This window comes from Cherax quadricarinatus, chromosome 40, assembly GCF_038502225.1.
Source record: "Cherax quadricarinatus isolate ZL_2023a chromosome 40, ASM3850222v1, whole genome shotgun sequence".
NCBI classification, from domain to species: Eukaryota; Metazoa; Arthropoda; class Malacostraca; order Decapoda; family Parastacidae; genus Cherax; species Cherax quadricarinatus.
The window spans coordinates 10,146,806-10,169,246 of NC_091331.1; the positions used below are offsets into that span (position 1 = coordinate 10,146,806).

At 40.1% G+C, this 22,441-nt stretch overlaps 1 protein-coding gene across 1 annotated transcript in view; it reads right to left on the bottom strand.

Moving 5' to 3' along the window:
* Positions 1-14,902, bottom strand: part of RpLP0 (ribosomal protein LP0) — a 29,474-nt gene extending 14,572 nt beyond the window's left edge. The window contains exons 1-3 of the mRNA XM_053774866.2: positions 14,775-14,902; positions 673-945; positions 220-454 (exon numbers count right to left, since the gene is read on the bottom strand). Of these exons, the coding sequence (XP_053630841.1) occupies positions 220-454; positions 673-902 (465 nt within the window). The 5' untranslated portion in view covers positions 903-945; positions 14,775-14,902. The remainder of the gene's footprint in view (positions 1-219; positions 455-672; positions 946-14,774) is intronic.
* Positions 14,903-22,441: the final 7,539 nt, after the last annotated feature.

Sequence of the window (22,441 nt, forward strand, 5' to 3'; positions counted from 1 at the left end):
CAACTGTCAACTGTGTCAATTCCCATTCTGAATTTGATTCCCCAAAATTTAATCCCACCCCTCTCCCGAACACCCTAGCATTTTCTTCCTTTACAACCCAATCTATAAATATATTAAACAACCATGGTGACATTACACATCCCTGTCTAAGACCTACTTTTAACTTACAATAAATAAGTAAACAATCTTTAAACACTTACAATTTTCCCTTATACTTACAACAATTTCAATGGTACCCCTAGAAATCTTGGTCGGAATCTGCAAAGCCTGGAAGAAACTAGTCTTCTCAGGACCAAGACCAGTGTTCTGAGCAGGGAGAGTTACAGCACAAGGAGCAATAGCTCCAGGACGTGCAGGAGCCTTCTTCTTGTTGGCCAGAAGCTTGTCACGAACCTCAACCAGATCGAAATTGGTGAACACAAATCCTACGTTGTTCACAATATGAGGAAGCAGCCTGTCAGATGGAAGAAAATTTGTTTCTTTAAATGCACCCTTTCAAATACTGCATTTAATAAAAAATTGTACAAGTCTTTCCTACAAAGTCTACAAACCTACAAGAGATGGGATGTAATAAATATGTTACTGACAGAATAAAACAAGCTCTTAAAACTTACTTCAACCAAAAAAAAGAATATAATTACTAATGCTAATTATCAATTAGCACAAAATTACCTTTCTAAATTTGGGTTGTTCTCTAGATGGCCACGAATAGCCTTGCGCATCATGGTGTTTTTGCCCATGAGAACAACAGCACAGCCACGCAGAGCCATTCGGATCTCCTGCATTTGCTTTGAGCCGACATTGTCAGCACCAACAATGAAGCAACGGCTGTAATCGTCAAAAAGCTTGGTGATCTTGGTGAAGTAATTAGCCTTCCATGTCGTTTTGTCCACCCTAACCATCTTGAAATTGTGGATTAAGGCACCGATCTAACGGACTTAGGGACTGCAAAGAAAAAATAATGAGTTGGAAACTTGCATATCAAAACTCATATAATAACACAATAAAACATTTATTTGTTAACAAATTTACTGTTCACTTTTTACTCAAGTGGCAATTTATTCATTATGCCTATCTAGTAAATTAGGTTTGATCCAATTTTTGTAACCCTCAGGTCAGTAGTATAGTAATCTACTAAACCAATTCTTGGGTTAGAAGATACATACTGTATTTTAGTCTTTATACTGTACTTACTGCCCCCATTTTTCCCCTAGCAGTAAATATATAGTGTACTGTATTGTTACCTAGTAATTAATGAACTACTGTGGGTCACATCCTAGAGTGAAAGTTAAAGATTCCAGCAGAAATAAGCCAAACTTTAATGGCTTCTTTGGTTATTCTGGGATAATCTGAAGTAATTATCTTTTAATAATATGCTGTTTGCATTGATAAAATGCTTTGACCATATTTGCACCCATTTTAATCGCTGGTTGTTTGGTTTTTTAGTTTCTCTCGCCATACTGTAATCCCTTAACCCTTTCAGGGTTGAGAGGCCCTCTCCTAAACTTGTTCTCAGGGTTGAAAATTTTTTTGGAAAAAAAAAAAAAAAAAAAAAAAAAAATTCTTATGAAAAGATAGAGAATCTTTTCCCAATCATAATGACACCAAAACTATGAAATTTGATGGAAAACTTACGGAATTACGTTCTCGCGAAGCTAGCGGTCTCAACGACGTTTTCGGCCAATTCCAGTTTACTAGTCGACAAATATCATAACTACTTTGCTAGAAGTCCATTTTTTCTATTGAATGAGTACAAGAAACCACCCATTTACCGATTTCAACAATCCAATAAAGTCGTCAGAAATTAGCAATTTTGCCAATTTCACACAAATTTCAAAAGATGCCAATTTCCATACAGGGTCCAGAATAAACAAGACAGACATTCCTGGCACTAAAAGAACATTTCCTCTGTTCATTAATCATGTCCCTAGGTCCCTCTTACATTTCTTTTGCTTTCCACTTTGAATTTTTACTCTCATAAAAAATAGAAGATTTACTGTTATGCAGACTACTGCATTAGTGTAGAAATGGTATAAATAATATCAACGCACTTGTGAAAGAATATTAGACTCACCAGTTGATGTGTATTGGACGCGTGGCATGATTTGTTTACTTTTGAACTTTGGCAAAAATCGAACATTTCTGCTACTTTGAGCTTAATTTCAAGGTACTTTTCATTATGAAACCAATCAAAATCATCTCAATTTCTGTAATATGTCTTCCATTCTATAAAATGAGACCAGGAAACCTAGAATACAACCATAAATGCCATACGAAAATACAGTGCAAACTCGCTGTTTTAAACGAAAAACACGGTCAAAGTTTTTTTTTTCTCATTACGCACTGTGTACCGCAGGATTTTTTTATACTGTGCACACTGACCACACAGACCCATTCTTTCATATGTAGGCCTATCAGCTTTCTCTCGCTAGATTTGAAGGCGCTAGAATTTACACGTGCAAGTACATTAATAACCCTGGTGCATAAGCCGTACTAGTACGTCGGAAACCCTGAAAGGGTTAACAGGTTATTGCCAGGCTGCACTGATTAGGTGGTCTGTTAATCCACTGTAGTCTGTAGATCAAAAATCTGAAACCTCAACTGCATTATAGTATTCTTACTAAACCTAATTTGTATTTCCTCTCTCAATCATTGTAAGTTCACTAACATTTTTCTATACAGCACTGCATTAAACTGATTCTTGCCTAACAGACACGAACTAAAGGGAAGTCTTACGACATTTCAGAGCTTATTACTAATGAAAGCATTACAGGCAAGAATTTTTTTTTATTCTTACTATGTATAGTTAAAATTTTTATCCAACAAAATGTGAATTCAGATTACCCAGTACAGGTAACATCAGCTATATCCCTTGGCATTTATGACACTATTTCCACCTGCATAAATTACAAGTTCTCATTTAACACTAAAGGGCATATCATTTACAACAACCACATATTGAGGGATTCCAATTTGATATGAAAATACTATTCAAATTATTAATTCAGGATAACCCAAGAAAGCCAGTAATTGTCTTGTTTCCATTGGTATTGATTTTAAGGTCTTCCCCAGAGTGTAACCCATAACAGATGACTAACTTCCATGTACCTACTTACTACTAATAGACACAGGGGTGGCAGGTGTTAGGAAACTTAATCATATATCCTGACAGTTCTCACCCAGCTGTTGGTGAGGGTGGACGCAGAGTGTGCGGCTGGTGCCCTCTGGTGTCTGTATCGAGAAGTTTTGTTTTTTCAAGATGGCGGAGCACAGAAGAGTCAACACTGTCTGTGTGGAATTGTTGAAAGGTGCAATATACCAGGACACCGCTGACGTCATTCTGCCTCTTGTGATAAGATACGTATGGAATCCCAAGTGAGGATTTATATGGGATTTCTTTGAACGGCAACGCAAGAATTTTTGTGAAATTGTGTCGTCTGCTGCTTATGCGAGTCGTGGACATCTTTCAAGAAAAACGGATTGTCATCAACACTGGTCTGGAGGTGCGCCTGCGTGATGTTTTGGCATGTTATACGTGGGTTCGTCTACGTAATATACCCTTCGAGGCAAACGAGGTGGACATTCGTCGGACATTTGGGCACTATGGCACCATACAAGCTGTCAACGTAGGGTGTTGGTCCCAGGGTTTTTATGCTGGTGTGCTCGAGGGTTCTTTTTCTATGAAAATAACACTGAGACATCCAATTCCCTCTCTTGTTGTGTTGGAGGATTTTCGGACGCAGGTCTATGTAACTTACCCAGGGCAGGTTTGGACATGCCGACTGTGTGGTGCAACAGGACATATGGCGGCGACTTGTGAGCAACGACGAGGGATACAACGGTTGGACCTGACGGACACTGCGTCCAAAGATTCGATGGAGGAGGATGATTGGCCCATCGGAAGTCCATGATGGTGGATGATGTGCTGCAGGTTTTACCGGCGGATGTGAAGTGGAGTGGAGTGCAGCAGTGGATGCTGCAGAGGGGATCGTCTCGACGCTTCCACCGGCGTTGGAGATCGAGACGATTGGGTTGACAGCATGTCGCCTCCGGTGGAAGAGGCGGCGCACGCACTATTGGTATTGCCCAGTTTTGAGAACATACAGAGGATCCTCGACAGCCCAGCGACAGAGGATTTACTCCCAACGTTGGCGGCGTCACCTGTGGTCGACCATGGTCTAGCGGGATGTGTGCGCAATGAGGAAAGGCGTACAACTTGCACGGCGGTGGTGGTGACGGATATCGAGGTGCATAGGACGGACGGTGAGGGGCTTATGGATTATGAGGGAGTGTCATGTAAGAGGCCCAGTACACCTGTGGAGGACGATATCTTACCACCGGGTCAGAGGTCTTGTAAAATGGTGTGGGCTGACATAGCCAAGGGCGTTAAGGGACTTCCCTTAGAGAAGTCAAGTGGGAGTGTGGGGAAGACGGGCAGGTGCAACAGTGGCAAGTCCAAGACAAGTTTAAAGGTGACGGGAAAACGCAATGAGAAAACCTAACTGGAGAGTTCAAGTGTATAACGATGAATGTCAATAGCCTCAGAGCAGAGGTCAAGAGGCGTTGGGTAGAGGTATAGCTCAGACGTATGGATGTCGATGTTTTTTTTTTATACAAGAACACAATTTTCGGTGTGGTAGTGAATTATGTGTACAAGGGTATAAATGTTATGCCGGGAATTCGGATAATCTCAAAGGTGGGGTTGTGATAGGCATAAGGGAGACCAGCCCTTTTACGCTCGTAGCATGGGAGTGGGGCGGAGGGGGCCGGGGTGTGCGTGTGGTGGGTTCATGGGGGAACATTCAGGTGGGTTTCGTGGGAGTATATATGCCAGTGCCAACAAATCGATGAGTAAAGGAGGATTTTGTACGTGATGTTTTGGCTTATTTTCTCAGAAGTCTACCCTTAGTTTCTGTCGTTGCAGGCGATTGGAATTGTGTGATCCGGGAAAGATGCCGAACCGTGTGGTGGGGGGTGTAATTTAAGGGTTTTACGGGAGGTTCTGCAAGCGATTGGTGTAGTGGATGTAGTGGGTAATGACGGGTGGAATGTGGAACACGCGCTTGGACAAGGTTTATATCACTAGCTTAATCCGTAGTGGCAGGGTTGATTGTGTTGATCTGGGTTTCTCAGACCACCGTGGTGTTCTGGGAGGGCGTTATCCGTGTTTTTTCTGGTTATTGGAAATAAAATGTCAATTTGTTGCAAGGAGTCGATGCTGTGGAAGCTTTCAGGTTATGGTGGGTTGGATTCTGGAACGAAGGAAATGGGATAGAGGATGTTGTAGAGTGGTGGCATTCAAAGGCAAAAGATGTGATACAGGGTTTTTATAGAAGGTTAGGGAAGGAGGAGGCGTGTTATAGATATGGTAAGCAAAAGTATTTAGAGGGACAGCTGCAAGATTGTTACGGTGAAGGTGGGAGGTATGATCTCGCGGAAATAGAGTGCCTTCGTAGTCAATTGTGGGAAATTCAGAACGATAATTTTCAGGCATTGAGGGTGCGAGCGGGGATTGAGGAGGTGCTTTGGGGGGATAAACCCTCTGTGGGGGTTCTACGTAGTTTCAGAATGAGACGTATGGCGATGACAGTATTATCAGTGGTGGTCGGTGATGACTAGGGAGGTTATCATAAAGGACAAAGGCTAGTTACAACTGAGAGCATGGGGATATATGCAGACAAATGGTTAGAGAGAAAAATGGAAGGGTAGAGAGGGGAATCGAGAGGCGAGGGAAGCTTTACTGCGTGGCATTGTGGCGAATTTGAGAGACGTGGATCGAGAGGACATGGAGGGTTGTATATCAGAGGTGGTGGTTTACAAGGCTGTTCAGGGACAGGCACTGAGGAAATTGCCTGGTTGGGATGGGATACCAGGTGATTTTTATGCAGTTCATTGGGAACTGTTAAAATGTGTGTTGGTTCGACTTTACAATTCAATGAAAATTAGAGATAGGATGGGCGGTGAGGTGGGGTTGGGTGTTGTAGTGTTGGTACCAAAGGCCGAGGTCCGCGAATCCTTGGAGGCATATAGGCCCATCATGTTGATAGGGAGGATTATAAGATTTTTGTGCGTATTTTGGCAAACCGGATGAAACAGGTTTTAGACAAGGTAATATGGGAAGGGCAATACGGGAGTCCTGGACGGTCTATGCGAGATGGTCATCAACGCCTAAAAAGTCTCGTGGAGGATTGTAGTGGAGGCGGAGTCGTAGGATTAGATTGGGAAAAGGCTTTTGACAATGTGGATAGGGAAACATTATTAGCAACATTATTGAGGCAGGGTTTTGGGGAAGAAATAGTAGCGTGGGTGCGTACGTTATGTACGGAGGCACAGGTAGGGGTCCAGGTCAATGGGAGGTTGAGGTCCGCAATAGGCATGGGGTGGGGGCTGCGGCAGGGGTGTCCCCTCTCGCAGCTTTTGTTTGCCTGTTTGCAGGACCCCTTTTATAGATTGGTAATGAGTGGTGTAGGGGGGAGATTTGTGTGCAGGGCGAAGCAGTAGGGATTTTAGGTTATGTGGACGATACCACCATCTTGGCGTGTAGTAGGAATGGTTTGGCGTTCGTTAATAAGGTTACTGAGTTTTTTAGTGATGTGTCTTCTATGCGCATTAATAGAGAAAAATCCAAACTTTTGGAGGTGGGGTCCTGGGTGGGGGGGGGGGACGCTAGGTAAGGAGTATGGGTGGAGAACCGTTGAGCAGTTAAAGATCTGCGGTGTGTATTTTTGCAATGACAAACAGGCGGCGTGTGCATTTAATTCGTCGATTGTAGTAGCAGCCGCAATGCGAAGCGCTGTTACGGTACTTATTGGTAATGCATAACCCTAGGAGAGTTCGGGCAGGTAAATTAGACAATATAGGTAAAACATCGGGAGAGGTTATCGGTGATGAGGTTTTCCCAGGATATCATTGGAAGACTATATATGGCAGGGGTTCAAGAATTTGCACTTACAACCACGGGTTAGGGAAACTGGTTACCACTTCCTCCACGGGATTTTGGCGTCCAAGGCACAATTGTACGTTATGGGAATAATTCAGGATCAGACCTGTGTGTTGTGCGGGTGGCTGGAAATGACGTTTCACGTCGTATACTTTTGTGACGGTTTACATGAGGTTAGGAATTGGTTCAAGGGTGTTCTCAGACGAGTGGGGGGGGGGTTGTCGATGCTTAGAGCTTTGAGTCTTGAGATGGAAAATTGCTCAGATGAGGTACGACGTTCTGTTTCACATTTGGTACTTGACTACTTATACGTGTCATGGGGTATGCGGGAGAATAAGGGTGCGATGCGCGTCAGAGCACTATGTGCCATTTTTATAGGACGAAATGTAGGAATAGAGGTGTATAGGCAATGTTGGGAGGGAGCCTTTTCGTTGGGGTATAGGAATCTAACGATGGAAATGTTAAAGGAGTAATGAGGTGTAGGTAGGTATATAAATCCCTCGGTGGAGCCAAGGGGTTGGTCTTCCGGGAGGGGAAGGGAGGGAAGAGTTAGGTTTTTTTTCGTGACTGGAATGTACGTTTTATTTGGTATGTATGGTGATCGGGGTGTAATGTAGGGTGAGGGAGGGGGACCTTTGTGTGGTCTGGGGTATTGTTTCTTGCCGGAGTGGTTGTGTCATAGTCTGCGAAGGGGGGGGGGGGAGTGGTACTCAGAATCACGGTGTGGTTTTCTCATACAGCAGTTTTGTGGTTTTCCTTGTAACGGATATATAGTTGAATATACAAATGTTTTTTTGTTGTTACTCGTAGAGTGGAAAACGGGATTGGATGCTCTGAATAGGCTGTTATAGATGGGTGGTTAGGTTGGTGTGTAACCAATACTACATGATGTGTTGTAGCAATCTGCTCTTGAAATATTTTTATACCACCTTGTATTAAATAAAATTTGAAGAAAAAAACAAAAACATCGCACACCTGTCTGTCGAGTGATAAGTTCACTGATTGAAATTAATGCATATTGTAGGTTTAGCGCTTCCTTTTGTTTATAATAATAATAATGCATTTGTAATATATTTTTGGTTGATGTAAAGTATAATTTTGTGTAATCTTGTATTTAACATAGGTGTAAAGGGATATAATGCACAGGGGATGAGGGACAGTTTGTGTCGGCACAAAGTTAAACGTTCAGTGTGTCTTTCAACAATGAAAATTTATAATTTCTGTGGAAGATTCGATACCGTGTTCTTTTATTTTTTAACCCCTTGACTGTCGCAACCCCCAATCCTGAGGTGTCTCCTGGAGTCCCAAAATTTAAAAAAAAAATTATTTTTTATGAAATGATAGAGAATCTTTTCCCAATTGTAATGACACCAAAAAAAAACGAAATTTGATGGAAAACTGGCGGAATTACGCTCTCGTGAAGTTAGTGACCTTGGCGATATTTACAAATCGGCGATTTCACCCACTTTGAGCCCTATTTTCGGCCAATTCCTTTGTTTCAATCGACCAAACTCATAGCTATTTCTTTAGAACTCCATTTTTTCTATCAATTGAGTACAAGAAACTGCCCATTTACCAATTTCAACTACCCAATAACGTGGTCAGAAATTTGCAATTTGGCCAATTTCACAAAAATTAAAAAATATGACAATTTCAAAATAAGGTCCAGAATGAACAATGCAGACATTCCTGGCTTTAAAATAACATTTTCTTTGTTCATCAGTCATGTCTCCAAGCCCCTCTGATATTACTCTTGCTTTCTATTTTGAATTTTTATTCAAACAAAAAATAGAAAATTTACTATTATGCAGACTACTCCAATACTGTAATAATTGTATAAATAACATCAACCCATTCATGACTGCATATTAGAATGGCTAGTTGGACATTTATTGGACAATGATGTCATTAGTTTACTTTTGAACATCGGCAAAAATCAAACATTTCCCCTACTTTGAGCTCCATTTCCAGGTTTTTTTTATAGCAAAATCAAAGTCATCTCTTTTTCTATAATATGTTTTCCATTCTATCAAATGAGACCAAAAAAACGAGAATACAACCATAAATACTATACGAAAATAGACCACAAAGTCGGCATTTAAATTAAAAAACACGGTCGGAGTTTTTTTTCTCATTATGCACTGCGCACTGCGTGCTCCAGGATTTTTATGTGGTGCACACTGACCACACAGACCCATTCTCTCACACGTGGGCCTACCAGCTTTCTCCTTCTTGATTTGAAGCCACTAGAATTTATGAGTATATATACGTCAAACGCGGTACCTCATAAGACATATATATACGGCCGCGACAGTCAAAGGGTTAATGTATTGTATTGTCTTTAATAAAATATAAAAAAAAAAAATCATATATCTTGCCTAGTGTCAGGTTCAACCAAACATCTCAGTCGTGGGCTAAGAGTGCTAACCACTGTACTAGTAGATACTGTACCTTATTATTATTGGAATTAACAATTTATTTCCCATTTTCATAAGGCCTCAACCAATTAACAGTAAATATATGTATCATGTATCAGATTTTAAAGTTTTTACACATTTCTTGGTTTACCATGTAGTGTATTTTTCTCCAATCTGAAGTTATCCAATAAAATTCCCTTGTTAAATTTTGATCTTTTGGTCTATAATATGAGTTAAGCAAATATTAGTTTAATAATATTCCCTTAAGCATGAATGGTAACTATTGCCAAACCAGTACTTTCCTAAATCCTTTCTATGTCTAAATTTGACCAACTAGAATTTCTTGCTAAATCCTACCCTCATTACTCATTTTCAGTACACAACCCATATCCCTTTTATTTACTTCGGCATTTCATTTGTACAAGTCATTCACATCCATCCCTAATTCTATGCCCCAGAGAGAATTCTATGCTTCATCTCCTTGGAAAAATTTCTGATACAAGGGATCGACTTCATTATCCTACACTATGTTTTCCCAGCACATTTATGTCCACTATGTAATATGGAGACCAGAGCTGCGCCGCAAAATTTAAACAAGGACTTACCAAGGATATATAAAGCTGAAGTACAGTATAAATTCTATTAGCATTAGCGTAGACATTTACATGCTGTTGTCCTGGCTTTGGATTACTGACAACCAAGTCCAGATAATTACCAACAATTATTGGGTAGAACTCTTGACATTATTTTACCTTTTCAATACATGCAACTTGTGTATACATCATAGATTAAGTATTTCTTTTGCAATTTTTTTTATGTTATATAACAACATATGGATGTAGTGCGGATGACAAGAAACAGATGATTGCTGATGTTATGAATGAAAAGAAGTTGGATGTCCTGGCCCTAAGCGAAACAAAGCTGAAAGGGGTAGGAGAGTTTCAGTGGGGGGAAATAAATGGGATTAAATCTGGAGTATCTGAGAGAGTTAGAGCAAAGGAAGGGGTAGCAGTAATGTTAAATGATCAGTTATGGAAGGAGAAAAGAGAATATGAATGTGTAAATTCAAGAATTATGTGGATTAAAGTAAAGGTTGGATGCGAGAAGTGGGTCATAATAAGCGTGTATGCACCTGGAGAAGAGAGGAATGCAGAGGAGAGAGAGAGATTTTGGGAGATGTTAAGTGAATGTATAGGAGCCTTTGAACCAAGTGAGAGAGTAATTGTGGTAGGGGACTTGAATGCTAAAGTAGGAGAAACTTTTAGAGAGGGTGTGGTAGGTAAGTTTGGGGTGCCAGGTGTAAATGATAATGGGAGCCCTTTGATTGAACTTTGTATAGAAAGGGGTTTAGTTATAGGCAATACATATTTTAAGAAAAAGAGGATAAATAAGTATACACGATATGATGTAGGGCGAAATGACAGTAGTTTGTTGGATTATGTATTGGTAGATAAAAGACTGTTGAGTAGACGTCAGGATGTACATGTTTATAGAGGGGCCACAGATATATCAGATCACTTTCTAGTTGTAGCTACACAGAGTAAAAGGTAGATGGGATACAAGGAGAATAGAAGCATCAGGGAAGAGAGAGGTGAAGGTTTATAAACTAAAAGAGGAGGCAGTTAGGGTAAGATATAAACAGCTATTGGAGGATAGATGGGCTAATGAGAGCATAGGCAATGGGGTCGAAGAGGTATGGGGTAGGTTTAAAAATGTAGTGTTAGAGTGTTCAGCAGAAGTTTGTGGTTACAGGAAAGTGGGTGCAGGAGGGAAGAGGAGCGATTGGTGGAATGATGATGTAAAGAGAGTAGTAAGGGAGAAAAAGTTAGCATATGAGAAGTTTTTACAAAGTAGAAGTGATGCAAGGAGGGAAGAGTATATGGAGAAAAAGAGAGAGGTTAAGAGAGTGGTGAAGCAATGTAAAAAGAGAGCAAATGAGAGAGTGGGTGAGATGTTATCAACAAATTTTGTTGAAAATAAGAAAAAGTTTTGGAGTGAGATTAACAAGTTAAGAAAGCCTAGAGAACAAATTGATTTGTCAGTTAAAAATAGGAGAGGAGAGTTATTAAATGGAGAGTTAGAGGTATTGGGAAGATGGAAGGAATATTTTGAGGAATTGTTAAATGTTGATGAAGATAGGGAAGCTGTGATTTCGTGTATAGGGCAAGGAGGAATAACATCTTGTAGGAGTGAGGAAGAGCCAGTTGTGAGTGTGGGGGAAGTTCGTGAGGCAGTAGGTAAAATGAAAGGGGGTAAGGCAGCCGGGATTGATGGGATAAAGATAGAAATGTTAAAAGCAGGTGGGGATATAGTTTTGGAGTGGTTGGTGCAATTATTTAATAAATGTATGGAAGAGGGTAAGGTACCTAGGGATTGGCAGAGAGCATGCATAGTTCCTTTGTATAAAGGCAAAGGGGATAAAAGAGAGTGCAAAAATTATAGGGGGATAAGTCTGTTGAGTGTACCTGGTAAAGTGTATGGTAGAGTTATAATTGAAAGAATTAAGAGTAAGACGGAGAATAGGATAGCAGATGAACAAGGAGGCTTTAGGAAAGGTAGGGGGTGTGTGGACCAGGTGTTTACAGTGAAACATATAAGTGAACAGTATTTAGATAAGGCTAAAGAGGTCTTTGTGGCATTTATGGATTTGGAAAAGGCGTATGACAGGGTGGATAGGGGGGCAATGTGGCAGATGTTGCAAGTGTATGGTGTAGGAGGTAGGTTACTGAAAGCAGTGAAGAGTTTTTACGAGGATAGTGAGGCTCAAGTTAGAGTATGTAGGAAAGAGGGAAATTTTTTCCCAGTAAAAGTAGGCCTTAGACAAGGATGTGTGATGTCACCGTGGTTGTTTAATATATTTATAGATGGGGTTGTAAGAGAAGTAAATGCGAGGGTCTTGGCAAGAGGCGTGGAGTTAAAAGATAAAGAATCACACACAAAGTGGGAGTTGTCACAGCTGCTCTTTGCTGATGACACTGTGCTCTTGGGAGATTCTGAAGAGAAGTTGCAGAGATTGGTGGATGAATTTGGTAGGGTGTGCAAAAGAAGAAAATTAAAGGTGAATACAGGAAAGAGTAAGGTTATGAGGATAACAAAAAGATTAGGTGATGAAAGATTGAATATCAGATTGGAGGGAGAGAGTATGGAGGAGGTGAACGTATTCAGATATTTGGGAGTGGACGTGTCAGCGGATGGGTCTATGAAAGATGAGGTGAATCATAGAATTGATGAGGGAAAAAGAGTGAGTGGTGCACTTAGGAGTCTGTGGAGACAAAGAACCTTGTCCTTGGAGGCAAAGAGGGGAATGTATGAGAGTATAGTTTTACCAACGCTCTTATATGGGTGTGAAGCGTGGGTGATGAATGTTGCAGCGAGGAGAAGGCTGGAGGCAGTGGAGATGTCATGTCTGAGGGCAATGTGTGGTGTGAATATAATGCAGAGAATTCGTAGTTTGGAAGTTAGGAGGAGGTGCGGGATTACCAAAACTGTTGTCCAGAGGGCTGAGGAAGGGTTGTTGAGGTGGTTCGGACATGTAGAGAGAATGGAGCGAAACAGAATGACTTCAAGAGTGTATCAGTCTGTAGTGGAAGGAAGGCGGGGTAGGGGTCGGCCTAGGAAGGGTTGGAGGGAGGGGGTAAAGGAGGTTTTGTGTGCGAGGGGCTTGGACTTCCAGCAGGCATGCGTGAGCGTGTTTGATAGGAGTGAATGGAGACAAATGGTTTTTAATACTTGACGTGCTGTTGGAGTGTGAGCAAAGTAACATTTATGAAGGGATTCAGGGAAACCGGCAGGCCGGACTTGAGTCCTGGAGATGGGAAGTACAGTGCCTGCACTCTGAAGGAGGGGTGTTAATGTTGCAGTTTAAAAACTGTAGTGTAAAGCACCCTTCTGGCAAGACAGTGATGGAGTGAATGATGGTGAAAGTTTTTCTTTTTCGGGCCACCCTGCCTTGGTGGGAATCGGCCGGTGTGATAATAAAAAAAAAAAAAAAAAAAAAATAACCTGAAAATGCGACCCATCTCTGTTCACAGAAAATCATCTAAAATTAAAGTACAGATATCATAAGTGAGCAAGGGATAGATCTGAGAGTAGTACAGGGCAAGTAGTATTTGCAGAACATACTGTATTTTTTGATAGCATGCCTACAATTTTGAAAATTTTTAATATTCTATAATCTAAGCAATCTTATTCTCATATACCTTGCTAGGACTGTATCTGTCACTCACTGAATCAATTCTGAGAATATCATTAACGTCTTATACACACACATGTATAATACTATCTCATGACATTTTGTAACAATCCAGGTAATTAGTTTCACTCTTATTATAACTTTTATTAGTTTTATTTTGAATTAATGGAATTATCTTAATATAGCATACTTAAAGTGTTACTTCCGTGTAGCAATGTTTTCTTTCCCCTGATAAATGAGACACCGGTGCAACATCTGGGGAATTCTTCAAAATCTTGCCTAACCTATAGGCACGACCTACCTCTACAAGTGGATTTCTCCACTGGAGACTCCACGTACCACTGCTTCATCTCATCTGTTTGCAGTATATAAGCTCTATCAAACTTATGCAGTACTTTATGAAGATTGATGACCTACCCACATCAACTTCAGGCTGAGGGACTGGTTACCTCAACTCCTCATCTTCCACCATTCTTTGTATTGGACTGAAGAAGCGAATGGCTGGCAAAGTATCCAAAATAAAGATACCCAAATGAGGCACATGTCTCATTTATCAGCTTGTCGGTTTTCTAAACCATTTTACTCAAAACCTGTTACCCATGTTCACCTAGCATCAAGTAATATATATTCAAGAGAATCAAATTATGGGGGAATTTTCAGCAATGAGGTTCAATCCAGAGTTCAGATCGAACTTCTTGGATCAAAACCCTCACTAGCATCAAGGAACCTCCCGGGTAGCATTGTTTCAATACCCGGGTGTTAACAGACTGGTGGGGGTCACATAATGAGGAAGAGAATCAAAAGGACCCAAATGGAAATAGGAGAGAGACTATGTTCTCCTGGATCAGGATTAATACGAATAACAAAAATCTTCGTTATACCTTTAACCGGTTTCGAGGGTTTTTCATCCTTTGCAGCCTAGCTTCCCTGTGCATGACTAACCTTTCGCTAATTAAGGACCTCCATCAACCAAGGGCTCACAATGAATTTAATTATAAAACGAGTGTCAAAGCTGCATTAAAACGTGAACGCTATACACACCCTATTGCCTCACATGGTTCAAAGACTTCTTCCCGTACAAATATGCCTAATACAAACATTAAAACAAGTCCACAATATCCCTTGATTCCTTGTGTAGTGTTACTCGTTATAACAAATATAGAAAGAGTCTGAAAGATACAATATTAGGTAAAAAATATAGGGAGCGTATATCACAGCTGCTCACCTGGTTAACAACACGCTGAGAGAGGTTATGAGAGGCGCTGCAGCAGCAGCAGCAGCAGCAGCACACTCATGTATGACACGCAACACCACTAACTGTGATTTTCAAATGTATATAAGTGAGTAAGTAAGTTTATTCAGGTATACACAAATACAGTTACATAGATGGGGTCACTACCATATGGATACACCTAACAATAACCTCTATTGTAGAAAGGCTAAGACCCGTGTCAGGACTCTGCCCTAGCGAATATTATAGCAACAGGATCCCAGTGGAAGTAAGTCACTTTGACTTTTTTCTTTTTTTTTGGGGTGGGGGGGGTATCCTAGGTAATTTAAACATGTTACTATTTATTTATTTATTTTATGTCTTTGCAAATAGTACATTGAGATTTTGTATTTACAATAGTGGGCTGCAATACAAAGAGAGCCTGTATTATGCCTAAGCATTATGGGCCGACTTAACGTTATTGGCTAACCGTCTACTTAACACTAAGGATTATATCGGTCCAAGTCGGACCGTAACGTCGTCGTAAGCTTCTCTCTTTTATTTATTTATTTATTTATTTATTTATTTATTAACAATTTGAGCACACATACAGAGGTAGAAAAAATACAGATAAGAGCAGCATGCCAAAGCCACTTATACTATGCATAGCATTACGGGCTGGCTTAAAATTAACTTAAGATTAACTAAGCAATGATGAAATCAGTGATAAAACATTAATGTAAACAGATTACTATAAAGCACAAGTGAGTATTACAAAGACAGGTCATATGGTTGCATGCATTGTTGTACATTCAGTCGTATGGATTATTATTATTATAATCAAGGGGGAAGCGCTAAACCCGGAGGATTATACAGCGCCTGGGGGGGATATGTGGAAGGCATTCAGGCTTAATTCGGGGAACTGGAGCACAGATACAATTCCCTAAATCAAGAGCCCCTCACCAGCATCAAGGAACCTTCCCTGAGGGGTCAGTCGTATGGAGTATTCTGTTAGGTAGTGTATTTAAAAAATAATAAAGTTAGATTGGGTTTTAGGTTTAACATTTATGTGATATAATTGTGAGAAACATTTAAGATATACAATTTATCAGGTTCAGTTATTCAGTATTTATTTGGTTATGGGTGAGTAAGTGATCTATGTGCGGGTTATTTGTATATCGTTCCAGTCACGGTATTGTGCCTTTTTTTTTTTTTTTTTTTTTTTTTTTATTGATTATGTGGAAAATACTGTATATATTTTCCGGAAATACTGTAATTTATAGATAAATAGATAGCCTACATTGTATTTAATAAAATTTATGTGATGGAAAATGGGAAACTGAGCCTGCGCCTGCGCAGAAGGAGGGTCGCCATTTTGGTTTTTGAATTGGATACAGCGTTAGTGTAATGGGAAGGAATTTTCGTGCTCTCGAGGTTAAAATGGGGCTGACACCTCTCAAATAGGAGGCGAAATTGTTGGATGTACATTCCTGCATAACTTGAGATATCAGGCGACAAGACAGGACAACTCCAGGAACCTCAGATAAGCTGTCTAATTTATGTTTAATTTCTGGCCAGTAAAATGTTCATAAATGTAGGCAAAAGGGGGAATCCTGTACATGACACATTAATCTCCAGTCAAATTGATGAGTGTTATGATTAAGATATTCTCTTTCTGTTATATAAATGTGTATTTATATATAATCATTTTTTAATTTAATATACAGTCCACAAATTTATATATTTACCAGCATTCCTTGTGATGTATATTTCATTTATGATTAATAGGTCCAGAGCAACTTGTGGATATGACAGTGGTAGGTATCGAAGGGGGACATTTTTTGCGACCTAGGTGTCCCAAATTCCTACTTGTCTAACTGATAAATAATAATTATCTTTGTTCATTTACTGTTATGTATATTACCTGGAGTTTACCTGGAGAGAGTTCCGGGGGTCAACGCCCCCGCGGCCCGGTCTGAGACCAGGCCTCCTGGTGGATCACAGCCTGATCAACCAGGCTGTTGCTGCTGGCTGCACGCAAACCAACATACGAGCTACAGCCCGGCTGATCCGGAACTGACTTTAGGTGCTTGTCCAGTGCCAGCTTGAAGACTGCCAGGGGTCTGTTGGTAATCCCCCTTATGTGTGCTGGGAGGCAGTTGAACAGTCTCGGGCCCCTGACACTTATTGTATGGTCTCTTAACGTGCTAGTGACACCCCTGCTTTTCATTGGGGGGATGGTGCATCGTCTGCCAAGTCTTTTGCTTTCGTAATGAGTGATTTTCGTGTGCAAGTTCGGTACTAGTCCCTCTAGGATTTTCCAGGTGTATATAATCATGTATCTCTCCCTCCTGCGTTCCAGGGAATACAGGTTTAGGAACCTCAAGCGCTCCCAATAATTGAGGTGTTTTATCTCCGTTATGCGTGCCGTGAAAGTTCTCTGTACATTTTCTAGGTCGGCAATTTCACCTGCCTTGAAAGGTGCTGTTAGTGTGCAGCAATATTCCAGCCTAGATAGAACAAGTGACCTGAAGAGTGTCATCATGGGCTTGGCCTCCCTAGTTTTGAAGGTTCTCATTATCCATCCTGTCATTTTTCTAGCAGATGCGATTGATACAATGTTATGGTCCTTGAAGGTGAGATCCTCCGACATGATCACTCCCAGGTCTTTGACGTTGGTGTTTCGCTCTATTTTGTGGCCAGAATTTGTTTTGTACTCTGATGACGATTTAATTTCCTCATGTTTACCATATCTGAGTAATTGAAATTTCTCATCGTTGAACTTCATATTGTTTTCTGCAGCCCACTGAAAGATTTGGTTGATGTCTGCCTGGAGCTTTGCAGTGTCTGCAATGGAAGACACTGTCATGCAGATTCGGGTGTCATCTGCAAAGGAAGACACGGTGCTGTGGCTGACATCCTTGTCTATGTCGGATATAAGGATGAGGAACAAGATGGGAGCGAGTACTGTGCCTTGTGGAACAGAGCTTTTCACCGTAGCTGCCTCGGACTTTACTCTGTTGACGACTACTCTCTGTGTTCTGTTAGTGAGGAAATTATAGATCCATCGACCGACTTTTCCTGTTATTCCTTTAGCACGCATTTTGTGCGCTATTACGCCATGGTCACACTTGTCGAAGGCTTTTGCAAAGTCTGTATATATTACATCTGCATTCTTTTTGTCTTCTAGTGCATTTAGGACCTTGTCGTAGTGGTCCAATAGTTGAGACAGACAGGAGCGACCTGTTCTAAACCCATGTTGCCCTGGGTTGTGTAACTGATGGGTTTCTAGATGCGTGGTGATCTTGCTTCTTAGGACCCTTTCAAAGATTTTTATGATATGGGATGTTAGTGCTATTGGTCTGTAGTTCTTTGCTGTTGCTTTACTGCCCCCTTTGTGGAGTGGGGCTATGTCTGTTGTTTTTAGTAACTGTGGGACGACCCCCGTGTCCATGCTCCCTCTCCATAGGATGGAAAAGGCTCGTGATAGGGGCTTCTTGCAGTTCTTGATGAACACAGAGTTCCATGAGTCTGGCCCTGGGGCAGAGTGCATGGGCATGTCATTTATCGCCTGTTCGAAGTCATTTGGCGTCAGGATAACATCGGATAGGCTTGTGTTAATCAAATTTTGTGGCTCTCTCATAAAAAATTCATTTTGATCTTCGACTCTCAGTCTGGTTAGCGGCTTGCTAAAAACTGAGTTTTGGGACCACATTTAATTTGCAAGTGATTATATCATAGTTGTACAGTAGGATAGTAATTATTTCATAGTTGTACAGTAGATTATTAATTATAAGTGAGTCTAATTTGTATAAGACAAAATATGTATTCATATATTCAAAAATGCTTTTTTGTGAAAACAATGATTCAATTATATTCCTGTCAACAATGGATAAAAGGTTCAAAGTGATTGTTGAGGTTATGATGTGGGAATACATAAGTATGTGTGTACTGAGTATTTAGCATTTAGTCTAGGGTAATTAAGTGGCTTTTGAGAAGAGTCAAATTGATTTTCAGACTGGGTTACTTTAATATCTTCTGGTAATGAATTCCATATTTTGGGGCCCTTTATGTGCATAGAGTTTTTACACAGTGTGATATGGACACGAGGTATATCAAAAAGAGATCTGTGTCTTGTGTTATGGTCATGTGTCCTGTTAAGGTTGGTGAGAACTTTGAGTGGAGGGTTTATATTTGCGTGTATTGTTCTGTGTATGTAGTAGGCACATGAATAAGTATGGATGTTCTTAATGGTGAACAGATTCAGACTTGAAAATTGGTGGAGTATGCTGGCGGGAGTGGGAATTTGTTATCATTCTTACTGCTGCCTTTTGCTGGGTTATTAGAGGTTTTAGGTGATTGGATGTTGTTGATCCCCATGCACAAATTCCATATGTAAGATAAGGGTATATAAGTGAATGGTACAGACCCGTACAGTGCCAGGAGAGCTGATTGTGGAACGTAGTACCGTATCTTTGATAGTATGCCTACAGTCTTGGAGATTTTCTTGGTGATTTGTTGTATGTGTGTCTGGAACTTAAGGCTACTGTCAAGGTGGATACCTAGGAATTTTCCCTCTAAGTCTTGTGACTGATGATCCATTTAGCGTTATGTTAACTGGACCATTTGCAGCTTTGTTTCCAAACTGAATGAAATAGGTTTCATCGGTATTCAGGGTAAGTTTATTAGTCATCATCCAGGCAGATACTTTCTGCAATTCGGCATTAACTGTGTTTGCTAGTATGACTGTGTTTGGGTGGGAAAAGACATGTGTAGTGTCATCTGCAAATAATATGGGTTTGAGCAGCTGTGATGCATTCGGTAGATCATTGATGTAGATGAGAAAGAGGAGTGGTCCAAGGACACTTCCTTGTGGGACTCCTACTGTGATTGGTTGGATGGAAGAGTTTGCATCATTTGCATACACATATTGAGTTTTGTTACTAAGGTATGATTTTAGGTAGTTGAGGGAGTGGCCTCTGATACCATAGTGCGTTAATTTGGAGTACATTATTATTATAATCAAAAACAAGTGCTAAGCCACAAGGGCTATACAGCAATTTGGAGTACAGCAGTTCATGGTCGACTGTATCGAAAGCTTTACGTAAATCAATGAAAATGCCCAGCGGGACTTCTTTCTTTTCGAGTGCGGTGTATATTAGTTCTAGCATGTGTATGATAGCATCATTTGTGCTTTTATTATTCCTTGTGGAAAATTACATTTATCTGAATGAAACTCATTATGTACATAACAGTAAATGATAACAAAGATAATTATTATTTATCAGTTACATAGACAAGTAGGAATTTGGGACACCTAGGTCGCAAAAATGTCCCCCTTCGATACCTACAACTGTCTTATCCACAAGTTGCTCTAGACCTATTAATTACAAATGAAATATGTATCACCAAGAATTCTGGTAAATATATAAATTTGTGGACTGTATATTAAATTAATAAAGGATTATATATATACACATTTACATAACAGAAGGAGAATATCTTAAAATCACTCACCAATTTGACTGGAGATTAAGGTGTATCATACTCAGAAAACCTCACTGTCTAAATTTATGAAAATACTGGCCAGAATTATAACACAAATCTACATAGCTTATCTGAGGTTCCTGGAGCTGTCTTGTCCAGTCGTCTGATATCTCAACTTATGCAGGAATGCACATCCAACAATTTCGGCTCCTATTTGAGAGGTGTCAGCCCAATTTTAACCTCTAGAGCACGAAAAATTCTTCCCATTATTCACTAACGTTGTTACTCAATTCAAGCAACAATGGCGAGTCTTCTGCGCAGGCGCAGTTTCCCATTTTTTATAACAATTTTTATTAAATACAGTATGGCCATCTATTTACATATAACTACTGTATTTCTTGAAAATATATACAGTATTTTCCACATTCCTGAATCCAAACTGACAAAGGTTTAAAATGTTGTGTAAGATGAGGTAGGAATAGATCCGTCTATGAATTAATTTTTCAAAGATTTTAGAGAGCAGTGGTAAGTTAGATATTGGTCTATAGTCATTCAAGTTAGCTTGGTCACCTTTGTGAATCGGAGTGACCCTCACTATTTTGAGGATTGTTGGGAAGGTAGATGATTCAATGGATTTGTTAGTGTTGCAATAATTGGTGACAATACTTGAGAAGCTTTTTTGTACATAAAAGCAGGCAAGTTGTTTATATCTCCTGCCTTGTTTTTAAGGGTGTTTATAATGAGCATAACTTCTATGGGGTTGGTTGGAGCTAGGAATAGCGTATTTGGGTAGGTACCTATGAGGTAGTCTGATGGACGGGTGTTTGCGCTTGGTATTTTGTTCGCTAGATTGTTTTCCTTTGGTGGAGCAGAAAACATTGAGTCTGCCGTTTCAGTGGGTGTGAGTAGGGGTTCATCTGATTTTCTTTTTGGATAACTTTTTAGTTCCAAGAATTTCAGATATGACCTGTCTTTGTAATATTCATTTGTACTAAATTGTTATCTGTTTTACAATAATTTTTGTACCACTGAATATATCATTGCTTAGTTAATCTTAAGTTAATTTTAAGCCTGCGCATAATGCTCTGCATACAAGTGGCTTTGGCATGCTGCACTTTAAAAATTGTGTTCCTTGTACTTCTCTGTATCATGTTCAAATTAATAAATAAATAAATAGAGTTTTCCAGGTTTTTTTCATATCACTTTTGATGTTATGTAATCTATTTTCATAATACAATTTTTTAGATCTTATCAGGCTGGTAAGTGCTGACGAGTAACGTTTAGACTGTTCTCTAGTTATTTGACCCATTTTATACTTTTTTCATATATGTGCTTTGTGTTAAAGGATTTGAGGATGCTTGGTGTTAGCCAGGGATTATTCAGTCTCTTTGCTGTGATCTGTTGAGTTTTTGGGGGGCAATGTTTGTTATAGAGGCTTTGGGCTTTTTTTTTTTTAGAAAATTATTTATACATTCATTCATATCTGTATATGTTTCGAGCTCATTTTGCCAATCGATGTTATTCATAGCTGCCATAAAGTTGTTAACTGCTGTCTCGTTATTTAGTCTGAAGGTTACTTGAGTAATGTCTTGTGGCAGTTTGCCCAGATTAGTTATGAGAAAGGTTGGGTAGTGGTCTGTAGTGTTGTCTGTGATTATGCCTGATTTTAAAGGGGATATGGTGTTTGTCTAGATGTGGTCTATTAAGAAGATGCTTGTCTCGGTGATTCTTGTAGGTTTAGATATTGCTGGTAGCAACAGGCAGTTGAATTCGAATTCACTATGAGTGATAATTGTACTTATGTGTACCTGTATATTAATGAACTTACTTAACAGCAACATGGACGGACAAAACACCAAGGAACTACACCATCCCAGAGATAGCTTCACACGGCGAGGTCTGGGTTCGATTTCCGGCGAGGGTAGAAACATTGGGCGTTTCTTTACACCGGTTGCCTATGTTCACCCATCAGTAAAATGGGTACCTGGGTGTTAGTTGACTGGTATGCGTCACATCCTGGGACAAAACTGACCTAATTTACCCGAAATGCTCTGAGACCATAACAAGCGGCTTTCTGTATAGTTGATGTCAGGTAGGCGAGGCGAGGAAGACAACCAGAGCTGTCGTGAGATGGGAAGAAGGATGAGGAAGGATGGAAATACTGGAAAAGGATAGGACGGAGGGGAAGAGGAGGA